The 22398-nt window shown below is 38.2% G+C and overlaps 2 protein-coding genes, 1 long non-coding RNA gene and 1 other non-coding gene across 4 annotated transcripts in view; 2 read left to right on the plus strand and 2 right to left on the minus strand.

The window, feature by feature from the left end:
- Window positions 1–1263: 1263 nt before the first annotated feature.
- Window positions 1264–16071, minus strand: LOC135768898 (protein kinase C and casein kinase substrate in neurons protein 1). The gene is made up of 10 exons (XM_065278265.2): window positions 15853–16071; window positions 13561–13628; window positions 7692–7848; window positions 7298–7533; window positions 7057–7212; window positions 6659–6834; window positions 6151–6271; window positions 3515–3588; window positions 2913–2992; window positions 1264–2809 (listed from the first exon to the last, which is right to left on the minus strand). Exons 2-10 carry the CDS (start codon window positions 13618–13620, stop codon window positions 2700–2702), a joined length of 1170 nt encoding a protein of 389 aa, XP_065134337.1. The 5' UTR covers window positions 13621–13628; window positions 15853–16071; the 3' UTR covers window positions 1264–2699.
- Window positions 16072–16871: 800 nt separating this feature from the next.
- Window positions 16872–17673, plus strand: LOC135760270 (uncharacterized). The gene is made up of 3 exons (XR_010537349.2): window positions 16872–16922; window positions 17222–17260; window positions 17457–17673. It is a non-coding gene; the product is annotated as an uncharacterized lncRNA (long non-coding RNA).
- Window positions 17302–17391, plus strand: LOC135771218 (small nucleolar RNA SNORD88). Its single transcript, XR_010542865.1, has one exon. It is a non-coding gene; the product is annotated as a small nucleolar RNA SNORD88 (small nucleolar RNA).
- Window positions 17674–17849: 176 nt separating the features above from the next.
- Window positions 17850–22398, minus strand: part of shank1 (SH3 and multiple ankyrin repeat domains 1) — a 98222-nt gene continuing 93673 nt past the window's right edge. Inside the window, exons 26-27 of the mRNA XM_065278244.2 lie at window positions 20966–21868; window positions 17850–20709 (exon numbers count right to left, since the gene is read on the minus strand). Coding sequence (XP_065134316.1) covers window positions 20622–20709; window positions 20966–21868 — 991 coding nt within the window. The 3' untranslated portion in view covers window positions 17850–20621. The remainder of the gene's footprint in view (window positions 20710–20965; window positions 21869–22398) is intronic.

The raw sequence follows: 22398 nt of genomic DNA on the forward strand, positions 1-22398 counted from the left end.
GAGTGGGAAACTTTTGTTCACAAATAAATTATTCATAAATTTTACAGTCTGGCATAAATACGTTCATGACTCATTTGATATCTCATGTGATCGGTATGCATAGCGCAGCAGGAAGTCAGACACAACTATGACCTAACGCCCCGCCCCCTACCCTTCATCACAAAATTAGCCATAGTTTTATAGTAAAAGAATTATACTGATTATCATTACCATACTAATTAGTCTGGTTACTGTAGCAAATTATGTTTTTTAACCTATAAGGACTTTTCTTCAACTAGCTTGAAAGATTTAGGCTTTAGAAACATACTTGCAACTATTCATATATTAACCAAAATATTATAGGCCTATATGTGTCATCTGTATGCTATAAATATTTGATTCCAGAAACACACCAGAATTCCTGAGCAGGACTCTGTTTATGTTGATGTATATCTCATTGGGAGGGATCCATCTGTCCTTATAAAATCCTACTTTTATCATTTCAATCTTTCTGTCAGAGGTCTGTTTCCTGCTGACAAAAAAAATCTGTGAAACCTTTATTTCACCAAATTTTTAAAGACATTTAAACCCCCTAAGTGCCTTAGCTGTTGGAATCAGTGAAGTCTCTCAGCCAAGTAGCATTGACAACAAAGGCCACATTGATGGAGGTACCACACATGGATGGTTAGTATGGGTATATGTACCAAAAATAAACACCTCAGAGCTCACAGCATATATTGCCCCTACTTGATAATGAACGATAACTATAATGAGCCATCACCAAAAGTTAAAGACATGTTTGACTAGTTACTGTGATTCGAATGCTATTAAAGTTTGATGGCCTGGTATGCAGTACATGCATACAGGCAACGTGAGTGACTAAGCAGTCTCCTTTATATTCTGAATCAGAATTTTTACTAGATAAACATTGTTTTTATACTAGATAGCAACTCATAGCTTATGCCAGCACTGCTTAGCATAAACATTATTTTTTACCTGTAAGGGTTTTGCAGTCATCACCTCTCTTATGCTTGCAAAAGTGAAATGTTGCTCAAAACTGGCTATAAATTGACCCTATGAAAAGCTCAGAGAGGGCACATTTCTGACTCATCTACTCAGTGATGCAGGATAAATGTGTATGTGAGTGAAAATGTGTGTGACAACCACTCAAGGCAACCCACAAAATGATCCGACACTATTAAGATATGTTACAGGCTCCACGGGACCTAAAATCCTGAGACGTGTGCCCGAGATGACTCACACATGAGCACACATACACGTGGGTCCACACACAAATATTTATTAACAGTCCTATATATTTGTAGATGCAGTTGTGAAACATGGCCCCAGGAAATCCACAGAGTGAAATATGAATTGCAATAATAAATTGTGCATATTTATAATATATGTGTAATAAAGGGATTCACAAAAATACTAATCTGTATCCCTTTTAATACTGCTAGTGTTTGCATAAAGTAGTGATGGGGCATAAATGTACTCATACAAATCAACATCACTGTCATGTGTGGATGCTATGACATTTTACATCTAAAAGAAATGAATAAGGTCTCCATGAGTCTCACTTTAAATGGGTGGTGATTAATACTGCCTTTGTGTAATTACTAAATGTAAAACAAGCAATACTTAATAACAAACAAACATATATAATATATAGAACATATAAAGCATGTAACATATGATATCAACATCAGTTAGCATATTTAATGCATTTGTAGCTGTAGATCACATTAATAACCATCTGGCCATTTTTACACAGGCATCAGATATTAAGTTATATACTTCTCATAATGTGAGTCACCATAAGAAATACGTAAATAATAAAATGTAAATAAGTGCTAAACTCTTTGGTGTGAAACTTTCTTCTCAAAATACTCAAGGATTGATATCTGACAATGTGTATATTCATGCAATGAGACAATACACCTCATATTCTCTCTATATATTAGAGGATCTCAGTATCTATTCCAAAAATAACATATAAAAGTCTCTCCATTAAAGCCATCCCTGATGAAAAGCCCATCATAGGCCAGATTCAGAATGATAGTGTTCATTATGCTAGTCAATGGATGCCTAGCTAGTGACAGCAAAAATTAGTTTGTTTTGGTAAGTTTTGCTGGTTAAGCTACACTGTAAAAAAATATATATATTGCAATTTTTAAGTTAAATTAACTATGATTTATAAGTCATTTCAACTTGACAATATTGAGTTGCTGTAACTTATTTCATTAAGTTAAATTTGCTTTAGTTATGTCAACTTAATTGTATAAGTTACAAGCAACTCATCACTAGTCAATACAGTTAAATACAGACTTGAAAATCCAAGTTGATAAAAAATTTAAGTGCAAAAAAATATTTTTACAGCCTGAGAGAAAAACAGCATCCAAAACACAATGTATGTTGGTGACCAGCTAGGATGGTCTTTCCAGCAGGGATGATACACAAAAAATATAATATTAACATTTTCTCAAGTAATATTTAGGTCAAAAGCACTTTTCAAAGCATGTTTCATCCCAAACGTCACACATCTGCATAACATCCATCATCCCATTTAGACAAAACAAAGCAAACTTCAATCAAAATGGCTGTTAAACAGGCATAAACCTGGGCACCTGTAGGCATTTAAGGACCCCATGATATAGCTGGATTCATTCACAGACAGGGGCTCAAATGAATATCCTCTTGAACACTGTCCTGTGCTTTTACACCACCTCTACATAGTTGGCCGGGTACAAGCCCTCTTTTCCTCCGTCCATCATGCCTCTGCACCAACCCTGATCATCCTCATCCTCAATCTTCAAAAACTCTTCACCTGTAGTCACATACGTACACACAAACAGTATCAGAAGCAATATGAGGACAGTGACTGCACCATATAGTCAGGTAATTATATAATTATAGACCAAATATCTAACCTGCTTTAAATGACAGTTCATCTGTTTCCTGTCCAATATAGTCATAGAGAGCCCTGACTCTCACTCCTCCAATCATTACACTGATATGAGGAGGAAAAAACAAACATGCATTCAAACAAACTGTATAAGAAGTCCTGCTATGTAAATGTTATTGACCAAAAGTCTTTGAAAAGTATTTATAGATATAAAATGCTGTGCCAGGGCGCATTTAATAGTGGCACAAGACACTCAGAGAGGAATTTAAATAATTTATTAACATTAATTAACAAGCTCTTATATCTCAAGTGGTAGAGCATTGTTAGCAGTGCAAAGGTTGTGGGATCCCAGTGAACACATGCTGATAAAATGTATAGCTTGAAAGCACTGTAAGTTGCTTTGGATAAAAGTGTCTGCCAAAGGCATAAATGTAGATGTAATTTATGTACTGATTTAGATCATAATAAAGCCAATACTATCCAAGCAGTATTATGCTGTAGTGCTTATGTTATGGAAACGCTATGGCAGAGTTTCGTTTTAATACGGTAATACCCCTACTACACCATAAGAGCCCCACAGCGAATATCATTCAAGTATCCAATACAAATGAAGAGAAATCAGCTGACCTTCTCTCCATCACTGCTGCCTTCTGCTCCACCTCCTTCTTTCCCCTTTTATTCTTCTTGTCTGGAATCCACTCCTAAAATAGTTAGATGACAACAGACAGAGTCAGTGAAGGAGTAGATGTGGACTTTGGCACAACAGAACAGAGTCTATTTATATAGACATGAATATACCAAATGACACAACATCACTTTAACACCCGCACGCAGGAGATAGGAATGCATTCACCTCAAAACAATACACAAACATTACTAATATACAAGAAATGCCACTCTAAACTTAACCAAGAGCTATAAGTGCTGCTTGCTGAGGTAACTGGGAACACAGTCCTAAGCTCTTGATAAGAGGGGCCGACCAGGGTACCATGAGTGTAGACAGAGTGTCCATCATTTGAATTGTAGTAACTGTCCTGCCTGCCACTTGGCACATCCAGAACCACTTGTGATACAAGTAAGAGATAATGTATAGGCAGCCGGTTGTTATCACAGAAATAAGCCCTGTCAGTGTGATCAGGTATTTTGTATGACACTGAAGGGGCTTATTTAGTGATAACAACCGGCTGCCTGTACATTATCCCTCTTATGACATGGCTATTTACCTCATAAGTAAGTTAAGGAACATTAAATATTGATCTGAAATATTTAATTTGCTAATTTTTAACAAATGCAGACCTTCCGCGAGGAAAACCCATTTACTTTCGGGTTTTAGGATAAGACAAGTTAACATGTTACAAACATGCTTTTGGTTTATTCATTCGTTAATATAATGTGATTATGTAATTTAAAGACATTTTTATATTTCATTTTTGTGTAATATTAGGCTGTACCTGATTTGCAGCATCCGGGTTACAAAGTGTTATTAGTGGTTATGAGTGGTTGTTATCTAGGAATAACAAACCTGCAAATGTCGTGACTGGCCAATCAGAATCAATCATTCCATCGGGCCGTGTAATAAAGATAATTAATACCTCAAATTATTCAGATATCTGAGTGGTTATTTTGATAAGTCATACTTGCATACTGACAGATGCATGAAAGAGCAATTGTATATGATAAATTAGGGGCCGTACTCTGTAAAAATGGCTGGGTTATTGTCAAGCGTTGGGTAAAAAAGGACGAACCCAGCCACTGGGTTAAATTTAACCAGAAATTGTTTATATTTGACCTAACAGTAAGGGTGTCACAATTTTGATTTTAAATTGAAATCGATCGAAATTAAGTCACAACCTCGAACTTCGAATAAAAAAATGGAATCGTTGATGATGCCATGCCCCCATGTCATGTCCGGTCAGCTTGCCAAGCTGAAAAATAACATGTGTTGAGTGCTGCGAGCAGGGGGCGTTGCACAAGATCTCGGGCCCTATGCATAGGCATATATTTCAGACTTTTCAAGGGCCCTCTCTTCCTTTGGGGCCCTTGTAATCAGTACTAGTTTTACCCCCAGTCCGACGCCCCTGGCTGAGAGTCAACCTCCTCTAACTTCGCTAGCTACAGCCGGTCAAAAGATAGCATGGCAGATGCAGGAGACACCACGCGAGCTGCTCTTCCATGGGAAACAAAAAACAGCACCTCTAGCTGAACTCAATCAGAGAACACCCGCATGCACAGCAGAACAGCGTCTGTGCCAGGACCGCCCGTTTCTCTGAACTGAGATCTGTTTTAAGTTTCACAACAACTTATTTCAGTTGCTTAAGAGTTATGAAAACAGCATTTAAACATGACTTATTGGGGTATAGTCTCACAATCTCATCTAATGGTAATAAAAGCGCATTTTTAAGGTGCAAAGAACTGACAGATGTGCGTGTACCATATTTTTCCACTGGCAGCAGACTTACATGGCAGGGCATCTCTGGGTTCAAGGTCAGATATTATTTTTCAAGTCTAGTCTAAAAATGGCATAGAATTTTTTTAGTGCTTTTTGAAAACAATGTAAAAATTCAGAATCGAGTTGAATCGTGACCTTAGAATTGAAAATGTATTCGAATCGAGGATTTGGAGAATCGTGACACCCCTACCCAACATGGTTAAAACAACCCAGCATTTTGGGTAGAAACAACCCAACATTGTTTAACTTACAAGCTGGTGTGTTGAGTTCATCCCTCTTTGAACCAATACTGGTTTGAAAATTACCCAGCATTTTTTAGATTGTAGCTATATCTAGGAACCAGAACATAGAGACCTAAAGGCTTTTTGGACTCTTGAGTAAGCCATCATGTACAGTAGTAACTACACTCTCAGAAAAAGGTACAAAAGCTTTCCATGGGATGGGATCTTTTTAAAGGTCCAAATATGTACGATTTGATTTTTTTTACACATATGTACCTTTAAGCTACCAGTATCTACTAAAGTTAGCAATTTGCACCTTTTAGAAACAAAAGTGTACTTTTTAAAAAAAGGTACCATCCCAGTGATCATCCCAACGTTTGTACCTTTTTGTACCTTTTTTGTGAGAGTGTGGAAAAAACAGATCAGCCACCCACCAAACCCTATGATAGAAAGGCTCTGGCAACCACTCACAAAACTCATAATTTTGGCATATGTATCGCACATGCCACTTATATTTCCCTCTGAAAATATCAAAAAGTAGTTTTAGCTAATGTGTGTCAGTGCACATGTGGGTAAATATAAACCTCAAGCACCTGGTATTGAGGCCAGTCGGTGGGCATGCCTGGTCCATGTGTATTTTTCCACCAGCGTAAATCATCCTGCTCATTGATGGACATCAGACTGTTATGAAGCTCATTATACACGGCTTTTACACTATCAGAGAGGGAGAGAGAGACATACATAATTTATTATTTACAGTAAATATTGAAAGTCAACAGAAATTGCAAATCCTAATATACAATCCTATTATTTATCTAGTTAAGATCAATTTACTGAGAAGCAATACTTTTTTTAGAGAAAATATATGTTTCAGTACACATTTTGACAAATATGTTCACCTTGCCTGTGAAATCCAGGCTAAAGTCTCTGGTTTTAATCATTGATTTCACTTTAATTTCAATCTTTGACATGACCTTACTCAGTTAATATTAACATTAAGGTTGTATTTTCACACTACCTTCTTTGTTCTATGATTTGATGTAAATCACAATAAAATGAGTTTTCACAGTAGGGTCCCATATGATGATGATTCTCACACACCTATCGTTGTTGGTGACATCTAAGTGCCTGTGGATCGACAGGAAAGCCTGTTTAAGGAAACTTATCCTCTTCCTCTCCTCCTCCTGTGCCTGGTCAAAGATAGACTCCATTTCCTCCATGTAGCGAGGAGCGTAACGTGTCACCTCCTCCAGAACCTTCTCATAGCGTGCTCGTACCTGCACAAAGTCACTTGCAATCAATTGATACAGTCATCAGGTTTGTTTTCTTTGCATTGAGTCATGTGATCTGTTGTCTTTGCACCTGTAATGAACGTCTCTTTCTCTAAAGTGCTGCAGGATGATTAATGTTTAGTAGTTAAGGGTGACATATTGTGCCAGGCTCTTGATTTCACTGCACCATTATGCAGCATTTTCTTCCTGAGCCTTTAACTCACTCACTTTCTCAGTCTCCTGGTGGGCCAGTTCTGTCTCCTCCTGGATCTTCCTCTGTTTCTCGATAGCGATGTCGGGGTTGCCTTGGGAGTGGGCTTCCCGCTCCCGTGCCATGTGTTCCTTTCGGCACGCTTTGTGAAACGATGCCCTGACCTTCTCTAGCTGTCACAAAACACATTTTCGACAGTCAAGTCCCTTCAGTATTGCAAAGACTTTCTACCATTAACACCACTGCATGTCTACAAACCTTCTTCAGTCTCTTGGCCCAGGGTTTCTGGGCACGTGAGAAGCCTGTTTCAAAATCCTGGGACTCTTTGAAACCACCAAACATCTTCTTATGGAAAGTCTCCTTTTGCCACGTCCGAATGCGATCTCCGTCCTCCGACACCAGAGCCCGGCAGATGGAGGAGTGAAGTAAGGAGAGGCGATCGGCGGATGAGAGGAAACACTGCCATGCTCGCAAAAGAGAGCCGTAGAGAGGACCTGGTTGAAACATGAGGTCATGACAAAACATACTATATCTTTGCACACTATTTCTTTTTAAATATGCAGTGAGCTATATGCTACTATTCCATTACATTTATTTGGGCGGGGGGGGGGGGTACCTTCCCTCCACCCCCTGGAAACTATGCAGTACTCACTGGCATCCACTAGGGGCTTCCACTTGGTACTCCACTCGCTCAGTTGCTGAGCATACTGCCTCTCAACCCTGGCCCTTTCTTGGAAACATGCCACTATGTCATTACATGCTTGGAAGGCATCGTCGGTCCGCTTCACTGTCCGGTGGTAGTTTCCAGGCTAAGAGACAGATAGGATATGGAGGACTTGTAAAATATATAAGAGAAGACCCTCAATTCTTCACGTAGAGCTGATGCAAGTTGTTCATAAGTTCAATACTGGAGTATTAAAGGTAAGACACAAGGCACAAATCTGCTTCTCTTTAAGAAAAACTGGCCTCATTTCCAGTAGGTCACTGGGTTTGTTTGCTATGGATCAGATGAGCCATCATTATAGCGTGAGGTTTGGTTCTAATATAAACACTTGAAGACAACATGTGGTGAGGAAAAACAGAGCACAATTCAAACATTATTCCCCAAAACATCTGTGGCTAGAATTCAGGCCGCGGTAAGTAGGGCATCACATGGATAGAGCTGTGAAAGGGGTTGATTAACTAAAATAAATGGCTAAATGAGGGAGGAGGGTAATAAACATGACATTTTCGAAGAGGGCGTCTTGTGTTGCCTTTGTTTGCCATAAGCAGGTCCACCACTTTAATCGATTCATATTTATTTCTTCCTTTCCTGTGATTCTTTCAGGATTTCTTTCTCTTAGATATTCTCTCTCTTTCAGCTGTGGTTTGTATTACGTCCTTTCCCCAGCCTGAGAAAGAATAAAAACAGCTGAGGAATCTCATCTCTGGCCAAGTGCAGTGCGGAGCAACACCTGCCAACCAATCAGAGCGACACCAAAACCTAACAAATAATAAACCACTGTCAAACAGAATATAACGCCACAGCAAATTCAGCAAGCATCAACTCTGCTGAATATTTAAACAGAAGAGATTTATACAGAAGACAAGCCAAGTTAAATCAACTCAACATTCAGTCTGTGACAATCTGGCTGAGACGTTCTACATTACATTACATTTATGCATTTAGCAGACACTTTCATTCAACATCTATACATTGTTTTATCAGGATGTGTGGGGATCAAACCCAAGACATAACGCAGTACCAGTTGAGCTACAAGAACACTAGATGTGACAATCTTGCTGTTACTGTGGTATTCTCAGTGTCCCATATACAAAACAAAATCCTACAATATTCAATTCTGGCCAGCGGCAAGCATAATAAAAGTTAGGGCATACAACAAACCCTCTGCAGGCCATCCAAAAAAAACTGAACATCATTGGTTGGAAGCATTTTACCAAACTATACCACTGGATTGACTCCAGAAGAGATGGCAACTCAGCAAAACAGGCTGGGACAAAGGAGAGAGCTGATGAGAATCTTAAACAGCTCTCAAAGCTGTAGTGAGGGCTTTAGATGTCAGTGATAAATAATGATCAATCACCACAGAAGACACTGCATTAATGCTTAGCAGATAAAACGTCCTCTGGAAAGCATTTGTGGGATGACAATTAGATTCTACCTTTTGTAAATGAAAATAAATTTCTACGATTTTGAGTGTATGTTGGGTCAACAGCATAGTAAATCCACCCAGCGGTCCCTAAACGAGCAATGGCTTTGTAAACATATTAAATAACATTTTGAAAAAAATGTAAAGACGCTAAAAGGTTTTTAGGCAGGTCCACACTAGATAGAGAAACAAATATGAATGTGTTTATATGTGTAAATACAACCTTGTGAAAATATAACTGCAATATATTTTAAATGATGAATGAGTAAGGCCGTGTCAAATATTGAAATTAATTATTGAAGACAAACATTGATGCTCTTAATCTTAATATTCGATTCGACAGGGTCACATATATTTTGTGTTAGACTAATTTAATATAGATACATATTGCTTTTAATGAGGTATTTTAAATAAATTGAACACAATTTTAATGTGTCATTTCTAAGAAGGGCTTGAATAATTTTTTTTGAAAATATCAAAATGTGAAATCATTTAATTGACATGGTCAGACTAAGAAACTAAGATATAATTTTTGACTAGAGAACATCCCAATGCAAAAATCCTACAGCAATGTATTAAAAGTAATATAATATTTTGCAGCACTTCAACCTCTGTGAGCAGTAACATCATGACTACTCCCCCTCACGCTCAAACTTCTGTCAATATTACTGCGCCCAAGGTTGAAGTGCTACAAACTAAGTGCTCTTCCGCCATACAATATAGTTCTAATTTTTTATCAGCTTAAAAAATAGCCACATGTTGTTTTTGTGCCACCATACTTACTGGTGTAACTACTCATGTAACAGTCTTTAAATAGGGAAAACATGAAAGTGTTTGGTGGCTTCTAAATTCATCCCTGTTTGGATCCTAAGGAATGAATGGGGCTAGGCTAAATGCTAACACATTCACAACGCGCTGTACAAAGATTAATTGCCCGCATTGAATAAAGATAGGTATGTATTAATTAATCTAAGTTGAGGTAAGAACATAGTAATATTGAAAAACGGTGGTGTTTTCCTTTAAGGATAAAAAGAGAACATGCATGGCAAATTACTGCAATTTTATTGGAGAACAGAAAAGTGAACCATTTAGGAAAATGAAACAATAGCTGAGCAAATTAAAATGGGTGGAGGTAAAAAGCATGAGATTAAAGGTTAAACTTTCTCTTAAGTCTCAAAGAAGATTATAAAAAGTCTTCACTTTGATCTATTAATCTTTATTAAGTTAAAGCTGCAATCCCTGACTTTCTTTTGTTAGTAATAAAAAAGTAGTGAATGAGCAAGCGCATACAAAATATGTCCCTGCATCCTAAATCGAATAGGGTTACAGAATGAACTGAATTAAATTAAAGACTTAATTCTATTTATTCTATATATATTATATTTATATGGAATATATCTTTATTCCATTATTCTAAGGGTACATATTAGTTAAAAAAGCTTTTGGGTAAAGTTAAAGGGCACCTATGGTCCAATTCACGAATATGCATTTCCTTTGGTGTGTAAGTGTGTATTAGTACATGGTAATGATATGCAAAAGGTACAAACCCCAAAGTAAACTATGACACGAGTTATTGTCTCCAAAGTAAATCTCTTTTCTTGGACTACACACGGATTGTTTACTTCCTGGATTGGTGATGTAGACAATACCGACATTATCATAATTCCTCCCGCTTGCATTGCATTGTGACCGAATCTTTCATACATGGTAAGGAGCGTCACATTTCTGGCTGACGTTAGAGGTATTCAGGCCAGTCACAATGTACAGATTAGCTGGCCCATCAAGGACACAGTGCTTTTCAAATCCATAAGTTTTGTACAAAATCCATGCATTTCAGGAAGAAAGGGAAATCTGGAGCTACAAAAATGTACGGTATGTGGAAATAATGTGTTTTTAACCATAAAACATGCATTGCATTATACCAAATACACAAAATAACATTGTTTTTTTAGCAAGAAATAGGTGCCCTTTAACCCACTGATCTATATAAATGACTGGATTGCGCATAGAATGCTTTTATAACAGCGAGAAGTAAAGCTACTGCAGAGTTTGAGTGGCCATCTTGGTATGCCCAACCGGCAGAGCGCGTCATTGACTTCCATTCAAAATCATGATCTAAATTCACCCAGTTTACAGCATATCAGTCACATGGGATAAATTTTTAGGATATGTGTACGTAGATTAATTGTTACTTTACTTCTGATGTTATTTGCAATGTTTATGTCTTAATCTGGCAGGATAAGGGATTTATAGGGAACGTATGGTAAGTGTGTCTGCTGCATTCTGTTGTAATGACACAGGTGTAAATAAAGTTTTATGGCATTAAGGGCATACACGGTCAACATGATTTCTTTAAGGCTGCGTCTGAAACCGCCTATTTCCACACTATATAGTAGGTGAAAAGCAGTATGCAAGGCGATTTGTGTGTCCGAATTTATAGTATTCCAGCGAAAAGTAGGGGTGGGCGGATCGATCTAAATATCGATAGTATCGATGCCAACACTGGTATTGGTATCAGATCGATACAATTGTAATTGAATCGATACTTCAATTTAAATATATGTCCTCTACGTTCATTATACTTTGCTCGTGTCTTCTACCTCTACAATCCTGAGGAAATGCTGCTTTCACATCCTGGCCAACTTTGCTACTCCTCCCCCTCCTGTTGCTCTGCTGTGATTCGTTGTTGTGTCGTCACGTGACTCACTGACGCGCGAGGAGCAGCGAACTGAGTGAGAGATCAGGATGGCCGAGAAGAAGAGAAGCGTTGTGTGGAGCTATTTTACGGCTCTAAATAATAATACTGTAACTTGATACGTGTAAAAAGTAATAATTGTGTGCACTTTATTTTACTTTATTTCATTTGCTTTTAAAACCAGAAAAAAGGGAGAGATTTTTGTTATTCTTCATTTTTTTTTAAAAGGTTGTAACAAATTAATTCTACAGTTCCTAATAACTAATAATATTGTGGACTTCAATACTTTAATAAAAAAAGCCTAAAGAATTTATCATTCATTCACCTCAGAAATAATGACATACTGCTCTCCCTTACACAAAAGTATTTTATAAAGTAAAAAGTATCGGATTGGTATCGGAATCGGCAATACTGACCCTATATGTATTTAGTATCGGATCGATACCAAATTTTGCAGTATCGCCCACCACTAGCGAAAAGTACCCGAATGATCTACTGCTTCCGGCAAGATCCCGAAGTGTTCAATCGATGGACACTTCGCTATCCCGTGAGCCCCCGGGAGAGGAGTTATTCAACAAAGAAGATGACGAAGGGGCGTTGTTTTATTTAAAAATGTCCAAAAGCGGTAATGCAGCTCTATTCAAATGCAATACATATAGATTAAACAGCTGTCCCTTGTGGTTAAATTGCGCTAGTTTAACGTCATTCCAGATAACAATTAACTTGTTGTTATGACAACATATGTCACGTGAGGTTTCAACATGGCGAATGTACTATGTCCGAATTCATTCATACTATCCATGTTCATAATACAGTATATAGAACGTACTGTTAAAGGTCGATGAGTAGGTACTTCATCTAATTCAGTACCTACTGTCACAGTATGCGATTCGAACGCATCCTAAATAAGTTGTAAAGTAGAGAAGTGGTTTAATGGGAATTAAAAAAGAAGGAGAGGGTATTTTTTTATTATAGGGTGGTTTTGTTCACACACACTGCCAATACACGTTTATGTCCAAACACCTCGTAAAAGTCGATTTTGCATAATATGAGCCCTTAATGGATAAAACAGTGGGGCAGTTTCCTGGATAGGGCTAGTCTCAGGCTAAAATGCATATTTGAGCTACCTTATTGAGAAACATCTTGCCCTGACAGTGTCTATCTAATGCATACTGAGAAATTTTGGCAGAAACAGTTGACCATCCAGCTATTGGCCACATACTGTTTTTTGCATATGATGTTTCAGGCATACTATTCATTTTCTATACTGATTTATGCATACCACCTGTATAAAGTATGAAAGTAGGAGATTTTGGCCAAAGCATGTGTTTTTGTCCACGCGCCTTACCCTAAATTGCAACAGGAAGCATATAATGATGATTTATCATGTTAGCTGTCAGTACAGGTGACACCTAGTACAGTTTGACCTAATTTTGAACCCACATAAAAATTTTGCATTTTAAACAGAGGTAAAAGTTACTGATTGCAGCTTTAGGTAAAGTTTATGCATCATTTTCTAACAAAGTACTTTTCTGACTATATAACTTTACACAACACAAACAATCTTCTCATGTTGTTGCTCGAAAATAAAATGTTTAAAATACAACTTGTTGGGTGTGTTAACGGTCCGTCAGCCTGTCTGACTCACTGCTGTCTGTCCACCCCCTCTTACTTACCATCCAGAAACTTTGATTGTTGGCATCTTCAAGGCCCGTCTCTGCTGGTAACGTTGTCATGATGGAGTCTAAAACACAGAGCAAAAATATACTAAAAAACAACATTGTTAGGCTGTGAGGTGCAGGGCATCTGCATCTGCTAAAATTTTCCTTATTTGACCAGACATTCCAGTGAGATGTGTCTGAAATTTATTAATAGTTTGACAGTCAGATATGTGTGACAGAGCTCAATTATATACGGTGCAGCAGTGCCGGCTCGTGACTGTTTATCCGAGGGGCGCAAATTCAAAATATGTGTTCGGAGTGTCATGTGTGTTGCTCCTGTTTTCAAAATATGTGTTTGTTGCATCATGTGAACCATGTGCATCACGTGTTTTGTCAAAATAAGTGCCTGCTGCATGCGTGTCAAAACCGTTTATGATAAAAGAGACGCTCACGTTCACAAAATACACGCAAGACACTCCCTTAACAGTAAACTCTGATTACGCATGAGATTATGTGAGTATCTGGCAACCGCAAGCGTCTCTTTTATCATAAACCCTTTAGATGCGACTGCAGCAGGGACTTATTTTGACAAGACACTTGATGCACATACGATCACTCGACGCGCCGAACACATTTTTTGAAATTACGAACCACACACATGACGAGCTACATACATGTTGTGACGAACTTCGCATCGAGCGCCTTCGAAAAATAAGTCACCGGCCGCCACTGCAGACTAATAACAAGCTGGGAGAGCTTTGTGTTTTACAAGGTTTCTTTAATTTAAACGACAGTTTATGAACTGTGGCAGAACAAACAAAAGTTTAATAGTCTTTTAGTCTAGTTCACCAAGACAGTGACAGTTATATATAAAGTTGTTTACAGAAGATCAATGAGCTTTTTAAATGAATTTAGTTTAGCTTAAAATGTAAAAATCTAAAATGGCATAAAAACCATTTTGATTTGACTGTTGCATGTCAGAGTAGTGTGATTGGGTTTTACTAGCCAGATGGACAGTGACTGAGATTCACCACTGGGGTTTGCTTGATCCAGAACCCTTACCTTTGATACTTGAGCCATCCCAAAATAAACTGGGGTGAATGTTCACCCATGATAACACAGACACAAACACACACACACACACACACACACACACACACACACACACACACACACACACAGGGCTTGTGGGCAAGGCAAGCCATCATTCTTTAAAGCACATGAGCTATGCTATGAGCTCATTGACACATGTGCTTGCAAACAACAGCACATGTGGATGGTCAACATGCGCCCACAGACATGCACACATGACATAAACATACACGCCATTGATAACCAAACATGTGCCTTTGGTAATTTGTCTCTGTAAATGCAATAAACCACATGAAGGTCATGAAGGAGAGAAAATGAAAATGTGTTGTCAGTGTTGTTTCCTGTCACTTTTTTTTCTCTCCCTCTCAGGGGTCCCTCAGTACTAGCCAACATTATCCTACTTGATCTCTTCCTATCCCATTTCCCACCACAGGGGTCACGTGTATCATAAATCTCCCTATATTTGACCTTTGACCTCACTTCCTGTTCCTTTCCTTCCAGACAGCTTTTCAATCTCAGAGAATATGAGCTGGTAAATATAAAATATAAAGACTTATATTCTCAATATACTATTTTCTTATAAACCGACTCAAAAATCACATACATCTCAGTGTGTTAGACCCTAATAGTATAAAATGTGCAATAAAATTAAAGGATTATCCTGATGAACCCATTTGCTGGATTGAATCAAATTATCATTACTTGGATACAAAACAACACTGGTGACCATGTCTCATAAAATGATGTGACAATCATAAGTATATTCATCTATTTAAGTAATGAAAAAGTTCCCATAATAAAAAAATCTAGTTTTAGAGAAGACAAAGTACTTCAATTGATCAAACTATGCCAAAGTCATAATAAAACATAAAGTTTAAAAATGGTCTCTAAGTTTGAAGTGGAGTTACAACCTGTTTTTCTGAAAATACAGTAATGATGTTTGTGTGAATTTGCCACATCTCTCATTTTCCCTCAAAGCCCCATACCCCTCACCCACCCTGACTCTCTCTTTCTCCTCCCCTTGTCCCCGTTTTCAGTGTCACACATAACTCAACACACACATACTGAAGAAATATAACAACTTATGAATGCAAACGACAGAAATAGTCTATGTGTCCTGGCTGCAGAACTCATCAATGCAATGTATTAAATTGTAATCATATTTGGCAAAAACTCAAAGAATAAGGACAGAGAAAAAGTTGATGACACACTTACCTTTAAAAAATGTTTTTCCTTTCAAAAAGTTATAGATTAGCCCTTTTCTGATCACTTTTCCACTTTAAAGACCACCATATGGTTATGTTGTATTTTGGACACCCTATTCCTTCTCTTTTCTGTGCTTCCTGTCACTTTCTCTCTCCTCTCCTCCCTCTCTCCAGATCTTCTCTTTCCAAAGCAGCTGCAGACCACCAGACTTTTCGCTCTGTGGATCATACTACATGACAACACTCCTCCCTCTCTCTCTCCCTCTCTCTTGCTCTCTCTCTCTCTCTCTCTCAATTTTTCAATTTTCAATCTCTCACTCAGACACACACACTCACTCACTCTCTCTGTATTGAAGTGGTCTACACAATTACTTTGATTGATTTAAGAAAACGAGGAGTGAAACAGAACACATTAAGACATATAACCATGAATATAACCTATAAATAAAAAATATGATAAACAATACCCTACCAACATTTGGACAATGATTAACATTTTAGTTTTCAGTGGTCCCAGGGTTCTACGCAACAGCTATGGTACAGGACTGTGTTGAACAATGTTGGTAGGCTATATAAAAAATATGGCAGCTGCTATTCACATTGGCCAGAGTCCACCCCAAATATCTCCACTCGGGGTTGGGTCCAGGGAGTGAATTTCATGGGGGGATGGTTGGAGGGACGGATCAGTTCAAAATGTAAAGGATTTAAATGTTCATCCACCTAACAGTCTCCAAACGCTATGCAAATTTCATACATAATATAGTGGATTTTCTGCTATGTGGTTTAGAAAATAATGTGCCCAACTAGGGTCTCCCCCCTGTGAACACCATCTTTGTTACAAGTTGCAGTAATTTACTGATCAATGTTATTTTTCCAGCCAACAAAAAATTTATAAAAGTATAATCTGCAGTGTTATAAAGAAATATTTTAAAATATACAAAAATTGCATATGTACGTCTGCTAACATTTTGAAAAGGCGATATTAACGGACACCTAAAGGTCCTACTTAGGCTATATAGCGCGAGACTGCCAACGGGAGAGACCTGTTTGTGTTGGCGGTCGTCTTGGAACAACGTTTAGGTAAGAGCTAGCCTTTGGTCTGCTTTTCAGTATCAAATGTATGTTAAGCTGGATTCATGTTTTTGTTTTTATATGCTAGTAAGTTTTAAGATGTTTTTATGTTTTAAAAAACGAATTAAATCTGTTTTAGTCATCAATGCAGCCATTCAACGTGACCACGTGGTCGTAGAACACTTAACATTATGAGATTCTAATGTGAAGTCTTTGTATTCTATGGTTAACTTGTTTTTAGATACGTTTTCAACTCTTTAGACAAACTATCTTCTAACCCGTCGTATGCTCTACAATTTTTTTTCCAGATTGCCAAAGATCCCATGACTCTTCGCTTTTGACTCGAGGTGAGACATGGCTTACTTTACAGAAATTAAGTTTCATATATAGACTTCCGTGATGTTAGCACTGGGCTCTGATTACATGTGTAGATAAACGTGCATTTCTGTTACTGACATGGCAGAATTCTGAGAAGTGTAATTGAAATGTAAATGGAGGAATTAAATTGTGAATCTATGCTTAAAGTTCTTATTTTTTTTGCAGAGTGAAGATGTTGGTGAGATCTGGGCGTGTTCAATGTTGAGCACATGCATCACAATCTTTGATCAATTTATCGATTACGTTTGTTCTTGTAACGTTTATGGTTTATTTAAAGTTGTTTTGTAAGTGTAGAATTTGATATTGAAATTCTTTTCGCTTTATGTATCTCTTCCAACGTGCATTCATATTCCCTTTATTAAAGCCACGTGATTTGTCTTGAGTTTTGAGTGAGTTTTTTTCATTTTATAAGAAACTTTATATATAGCTTTATTAATGCTTGTTTGCGAGAAAAAACCTAATGTTATTAAAGGTAAATATTAAAACTTCAATGTTTATTGTAGTGTCGTGACACATGAATCATATATTTGTCTTTCAAACAAACCACATCACGGCATGGTTATTCCTGCATCTTTTATTATAATTCTAATAACCTTTATTCATTTCTTAAAACATTAGTATTTCATGTGTATATGGATGTCGCATATACATATATTCTGTAAATAACCTCTTATCTGTTCATAATTTTCTTCAATTTAAAATAAAACTGATGCTTTCTGCACACCCTGGACGGTCGGTGACCTTATTTGTCATTTTGTCCAGACCGGTTAATGGCTCTGATTCGTCAATGTGCATGAGTTTGTATGACTCGGCAGTGGTTTAACACTGCACTTTCATTTCTTGCCTGCGATTTGAAGCTCGTAAGGAAAATGCATTAAGCCTTGAAAGTTTGAGGAACAAGGAGACCCAACTATTAAAAAGACTTCTGTTCTGCTCATTCGTTCAATCACTGATAAAACTATGCAGCTTTGATGCCACCTAGTGGGCAATACGGTTACTATAGCAAAGAGGTTCAATGAATTTAAAGATGAGAATCAGGATGTGTAGAAAGCATGATTTGATTACAAGTTAAACAATGTTTGGAAGACAGAGATTCTTTAAAACTTGAAATATTTTTTTCCGTCTCACACCATAAGATTTATAATTAATCCATTGTCCTTACTGTTATCAACATCACTATACTTACCAGCCTTAAACATCAAAAATGCATTATTTCTTCAAACTTTCGATTCAAAATTGGTGATTAAAGCAAGTGTAATAAATGATACAATACTTTCTCTCTTTATGAGAGGATGAGCAGTGAAAAATGGGGGATTTTAGGTGATGGACATAAATAAACAAGATGGAAACGTAATGGTGTAAGCATCACCTGCTTGAACTTGATATGCACGCAGATGCAAATATGACAAAATTGAAGGAATTATCTATGAAAGGAAGTGCAATGCAATGGGGAGCCCTTTAAATTGGTTGGAAAAACTGTATGTTGGAAAACGAGGGCTGGATGTTACAAGATTCAATAGTAGGTTTGTGAAAATGGAATATGAATGTAAAGGGTGACCTGCCACAAACAATAAACTTATCATATCATTGATAGTCCTTGCATACAAAGTGATGTTACAAAATTGTGTGTGATTATGTAGGAAGGGGTGAGGAAATGAATTTCCTTTCACTAATTTAAGTCCTAGAGGTACCAAACATTTGAGCACATTGCATTTAGTCACAAACAAAAACATAATGTCAAGCATAAACACTCAGCTCCAGCTCTCACAAAAGAAACACCGCAGCTCAGTCAACAGCGATAACAGCAAGGACGATGAGAACAGTGACTGCAATAAATAACATTGTCTTTTGTTAAATGAACAGAATCCCATTTAGAGTTTAAAAATTGTTATAGGAACAATTGTCGTATTAAAACGGGTATGGGCACATACCCCACACACCCATGTCAGAGTGCATGTTCATCTTGCCTTGCCTCCATAGAAAGAGTGTTTTGTTTGGAAGGAGAGAGGGAGAGTGACTTGGAAAAGAAATACAGGCAGTTTGGTTTTCCCTTTTCCTTTTCTCCATGTCTCCTCTTTCAATGGAGCTTCAACATCGTCGATAGGTTTGTCGAAGTTGCAGTCACTTAGTTTGAGAGTCTGTGGTAAAAATGTTGATAAACTTTTAGTATATATACGTACGCATATATATATATACTTTTTACAATGTTGTATCAGCTTTCTTCTTTAAAATATTTTTTTGCGTGTATCTTCATCTTGAGTCCATACATAGCTATTTTACTGTGTCCCATTATTTTTTATATAAATAAAATGTAAGTGTATCGTCACCGACAAGTGTCGTCGTACGTGTGTGTTGTAATCAGTAATCTGAGGATGTTCTGTGCACGTGCATGTGTGAGAGAGAGGTTGTGTTTTGTTGGTCTGGGCACTTATTTTTGCTACGGGTGTGTAATACAGTGACCAGTCTGTATAGATATATTTATATATATTTATATTACTCGATTATAAGACATGAAAAGATAAAGTTCTAGTGAAGTACAAGATAAGCGCAAGCCCCAATCTGGCTTCGCCAAAATAGAATCCCTCCATTGGTGAGGTAAAAACATGTAACAAATCACGGTCATGCCTCTAGTGATAACCTTTCACATTATCATGTACACATTCGCGCACACATACACACAGACAGACAGACAGACAACAGGAACCCACGCATAAACACTCAGTCTTACCAAATAAGTGCCTGTTGTTAAATTGACCTAAATTGACCTCTATTATAAGGACTTCCTTCGTCATGCCAGACAGGAGGATTTTCACTATTTGCCCTCTTTGTGTCGGTCTCCACTAAACCTGTTCTAAAAATGAGACCAATAGTACATATTAGTCAGTAATAGAGAGTTTAAAATATGAGAAAAAGAGAAAGACAGCAAAGGTGGTTTCAATATCTCTCTTTCTCCCTATCTCTAAAGAACCACAGAAAAGCTAAAGATTGTTTTCCTCAAAATTATTTGGCTCAGTTATGTAGTACATCTTCACTTTGCAAACTTCATTTCATTCATTTATTTCTATTTTGATTATGAGTGCATGTAAGCTCCAACTGTTTGTATGTACGGATATGTATGTGGGTGTTGATGTTTTAGTTGACTGAATAACATGTAAACCCAGGTGTGTTCATAGTTCAGTCGGCCCACAACTCTTCTGCTTGTTCCCATTTCTCTCATCTTCATCTGTGAGCCAGCAGGTTGATATAGTTCCCTCTTCTTGCGTTTTTTTTTTCATTCAGTAAATAATCTCTGATGGCAGCAGTTGTTGTCACCTCACCCTTCCTGTCCTCTCAGCTCCGGTTGGCTTCATGTCTCCTTCTGTCTGTCCGTTCATCTCGGGGGGAGAGGGCGGAAATGGGGAAAGTGCTAGCAGACAGCCTGATGATAAGGGGAAGGTGTAAAAATCTTTACAAGGAAGTATTTAACTCATTCTCCCGCATCCCTCTTTTTCTTTTCTTTTTTGTCTCCAAGCCATCTTTCAGCTCATGCAGCATCCCAATCCAGATGTTTCCAGAAGTTATCAATCCCAAAATTATCAATGGTTTGGTAATAGCTGTTTTTTGCTCATGCACTACCCCTTTCTTGCCCTAATCCCTCTCCATCGCTTTCCTGTCTCTCTTTTGTCTCCTCTCACCTGTCCATCACTCTCCTGAGTGCCCTCTCTATGTTCATCCGATGGCCAACCCTGGTCACACCCAGGTCCAGGTAGTCCTCCTTGGTAAGAGAGGGCAGGTGAGTGCCATCGATCTCGTTGTCCAGAAAACGCTCTCTGTGTTCACCCAGGTTCAGATAACCAAGCCAATCGGCTACGTCATACTTGGTCCAGTATGGGAGTGGTTTGGAGGCGAAGGGTTTTGTTGGTGAGGGGGGCGGGAGGTGTGGGTAACTCAGGCAAGTGGGGGGAGGAATGGAGTGGAGAGGTGGGGATGAAGTCCCTGATAGGAAGTGGGTGGGGGATAGGGAGCGAGAGACAACCAGAGAGGAATTTGGTGGCGGTGGGGCACCTGACGGGGCAAAGAGAGGAGGAGAAGGAGAGAAGTAGGGGTCCCCAAGGGGATTTGCAGGTGAGGGTGGAGTGATAGAACCACGGAGATCATAAAGACTGCTATAGAGGGGAGTGGTTGGGAGAATGGGAAGTGATGAGGGACGGGGAGGTCCAAGCTTGGGACGGTCAGAGGGAGAAATTAGTGGGCTGGGTGCTCGTCTGCGTTGAGCATGATGGGACTCAGCCTTACGGGACTCACGGCTGGGGATGAACTGGAACTCAAGAGCTTTTGTGCGGTACACAGGTCGGTGTTTGGGTGAGGTGGGGTATGGCGAATACGAAGAAGGGGAAACGGGTGAGTGGGATCGGGGAGGAAGCTGGGATGAGGCAGCAGGGGGCTGAGGGGAAGGAGATCGAGCCCAGTTTGGGTAGATCGGCTGGGAAGAAGGGGTGGGGGAGGGAGACAAGGCAGGCTGAGAGAGATGAACAGGAGATGGGGAGGAAGAGCGGACAGAGGGAGGACTCAATGCACCTGTGGAGTCCTCTGAAAACCTGAATAGAGAGAAAATGAAAAATAAATTAATGCAATAAAATAACAGAGAGACAAAGACAGGGACAAAGAGCTTGATGGCAGAGAAAAAAGTAAAAGAGTTAAGACAGACTAAAAAAATAGATTTTTAAAAATTGTTATTGTTTTGCTCTCATTGGAAAAAGATTGAAAAAGAGAACATACAGCAATGGTTTGTACTGCAACAGTTACCTGTGTCTGATGTGGGACAGACAAGATGTACATGGACAGTGTGATTAAAAGCAGAAATCACAAAAAGAGAGGAACAGTTTAAACACACACAAACACAGTTAAACAGAACACAGAGATCATTGGTGTTTGAAATCTATAATGTGTCTAACCAAACAAATCTTAATTTTAGTGCATTTAGATAGAAATCTAAATAATCTCTTCCTTTCTAAATTAGGCTAATCCTAAAATCTAAACAGTTCTTTCACCAAGCTCATTCAAATGTGCTTTTATGTTACTTCAGTTTGACTCATGACATCCCAAACCACACAATGCTCATGCAGTT

This window comes from Paramisgurnus dabryanus, chromosome 3 (assembly GCF_030506205.2).
Source record: "Paramisgurnus dabryanus chromosome 3, PD_genome_1.1, whole genome shotgun sequence".
Taxonomy (NCBI): Eukaryota; Metazoa; Chordata; class Actinopteri; order Cypriniformes; family Cobitidae; genus Paramisgurnus; species Paramisgurnus dabryanus.

Excerpts from the sequence above, each read along its gene's own strand:
- LOC135768898 (XM_065278265.2), bottom strand. The coding sequence starts at position 13,620 with ATGACAACGTTACCAGCAGAGACGGGCCTTGAAGATGCCAACAATCAA. Across the intron at positions 7,534-7,691 it reads GAAGCCCCTAGTGGATGCCA|GTCCTCTCTACGGCTCTCTT; the intron begins GTGAGTACTGCA and ends TGTTTCAACCAG. Across the intron at positions 2,993-3,514 it reads GCAGCAGTGATGGAGAGAAG|TGTAATGATTGGAGGAGTGA; the intron begins GTCAGCTGATTT and ends TCCTCATATCAG.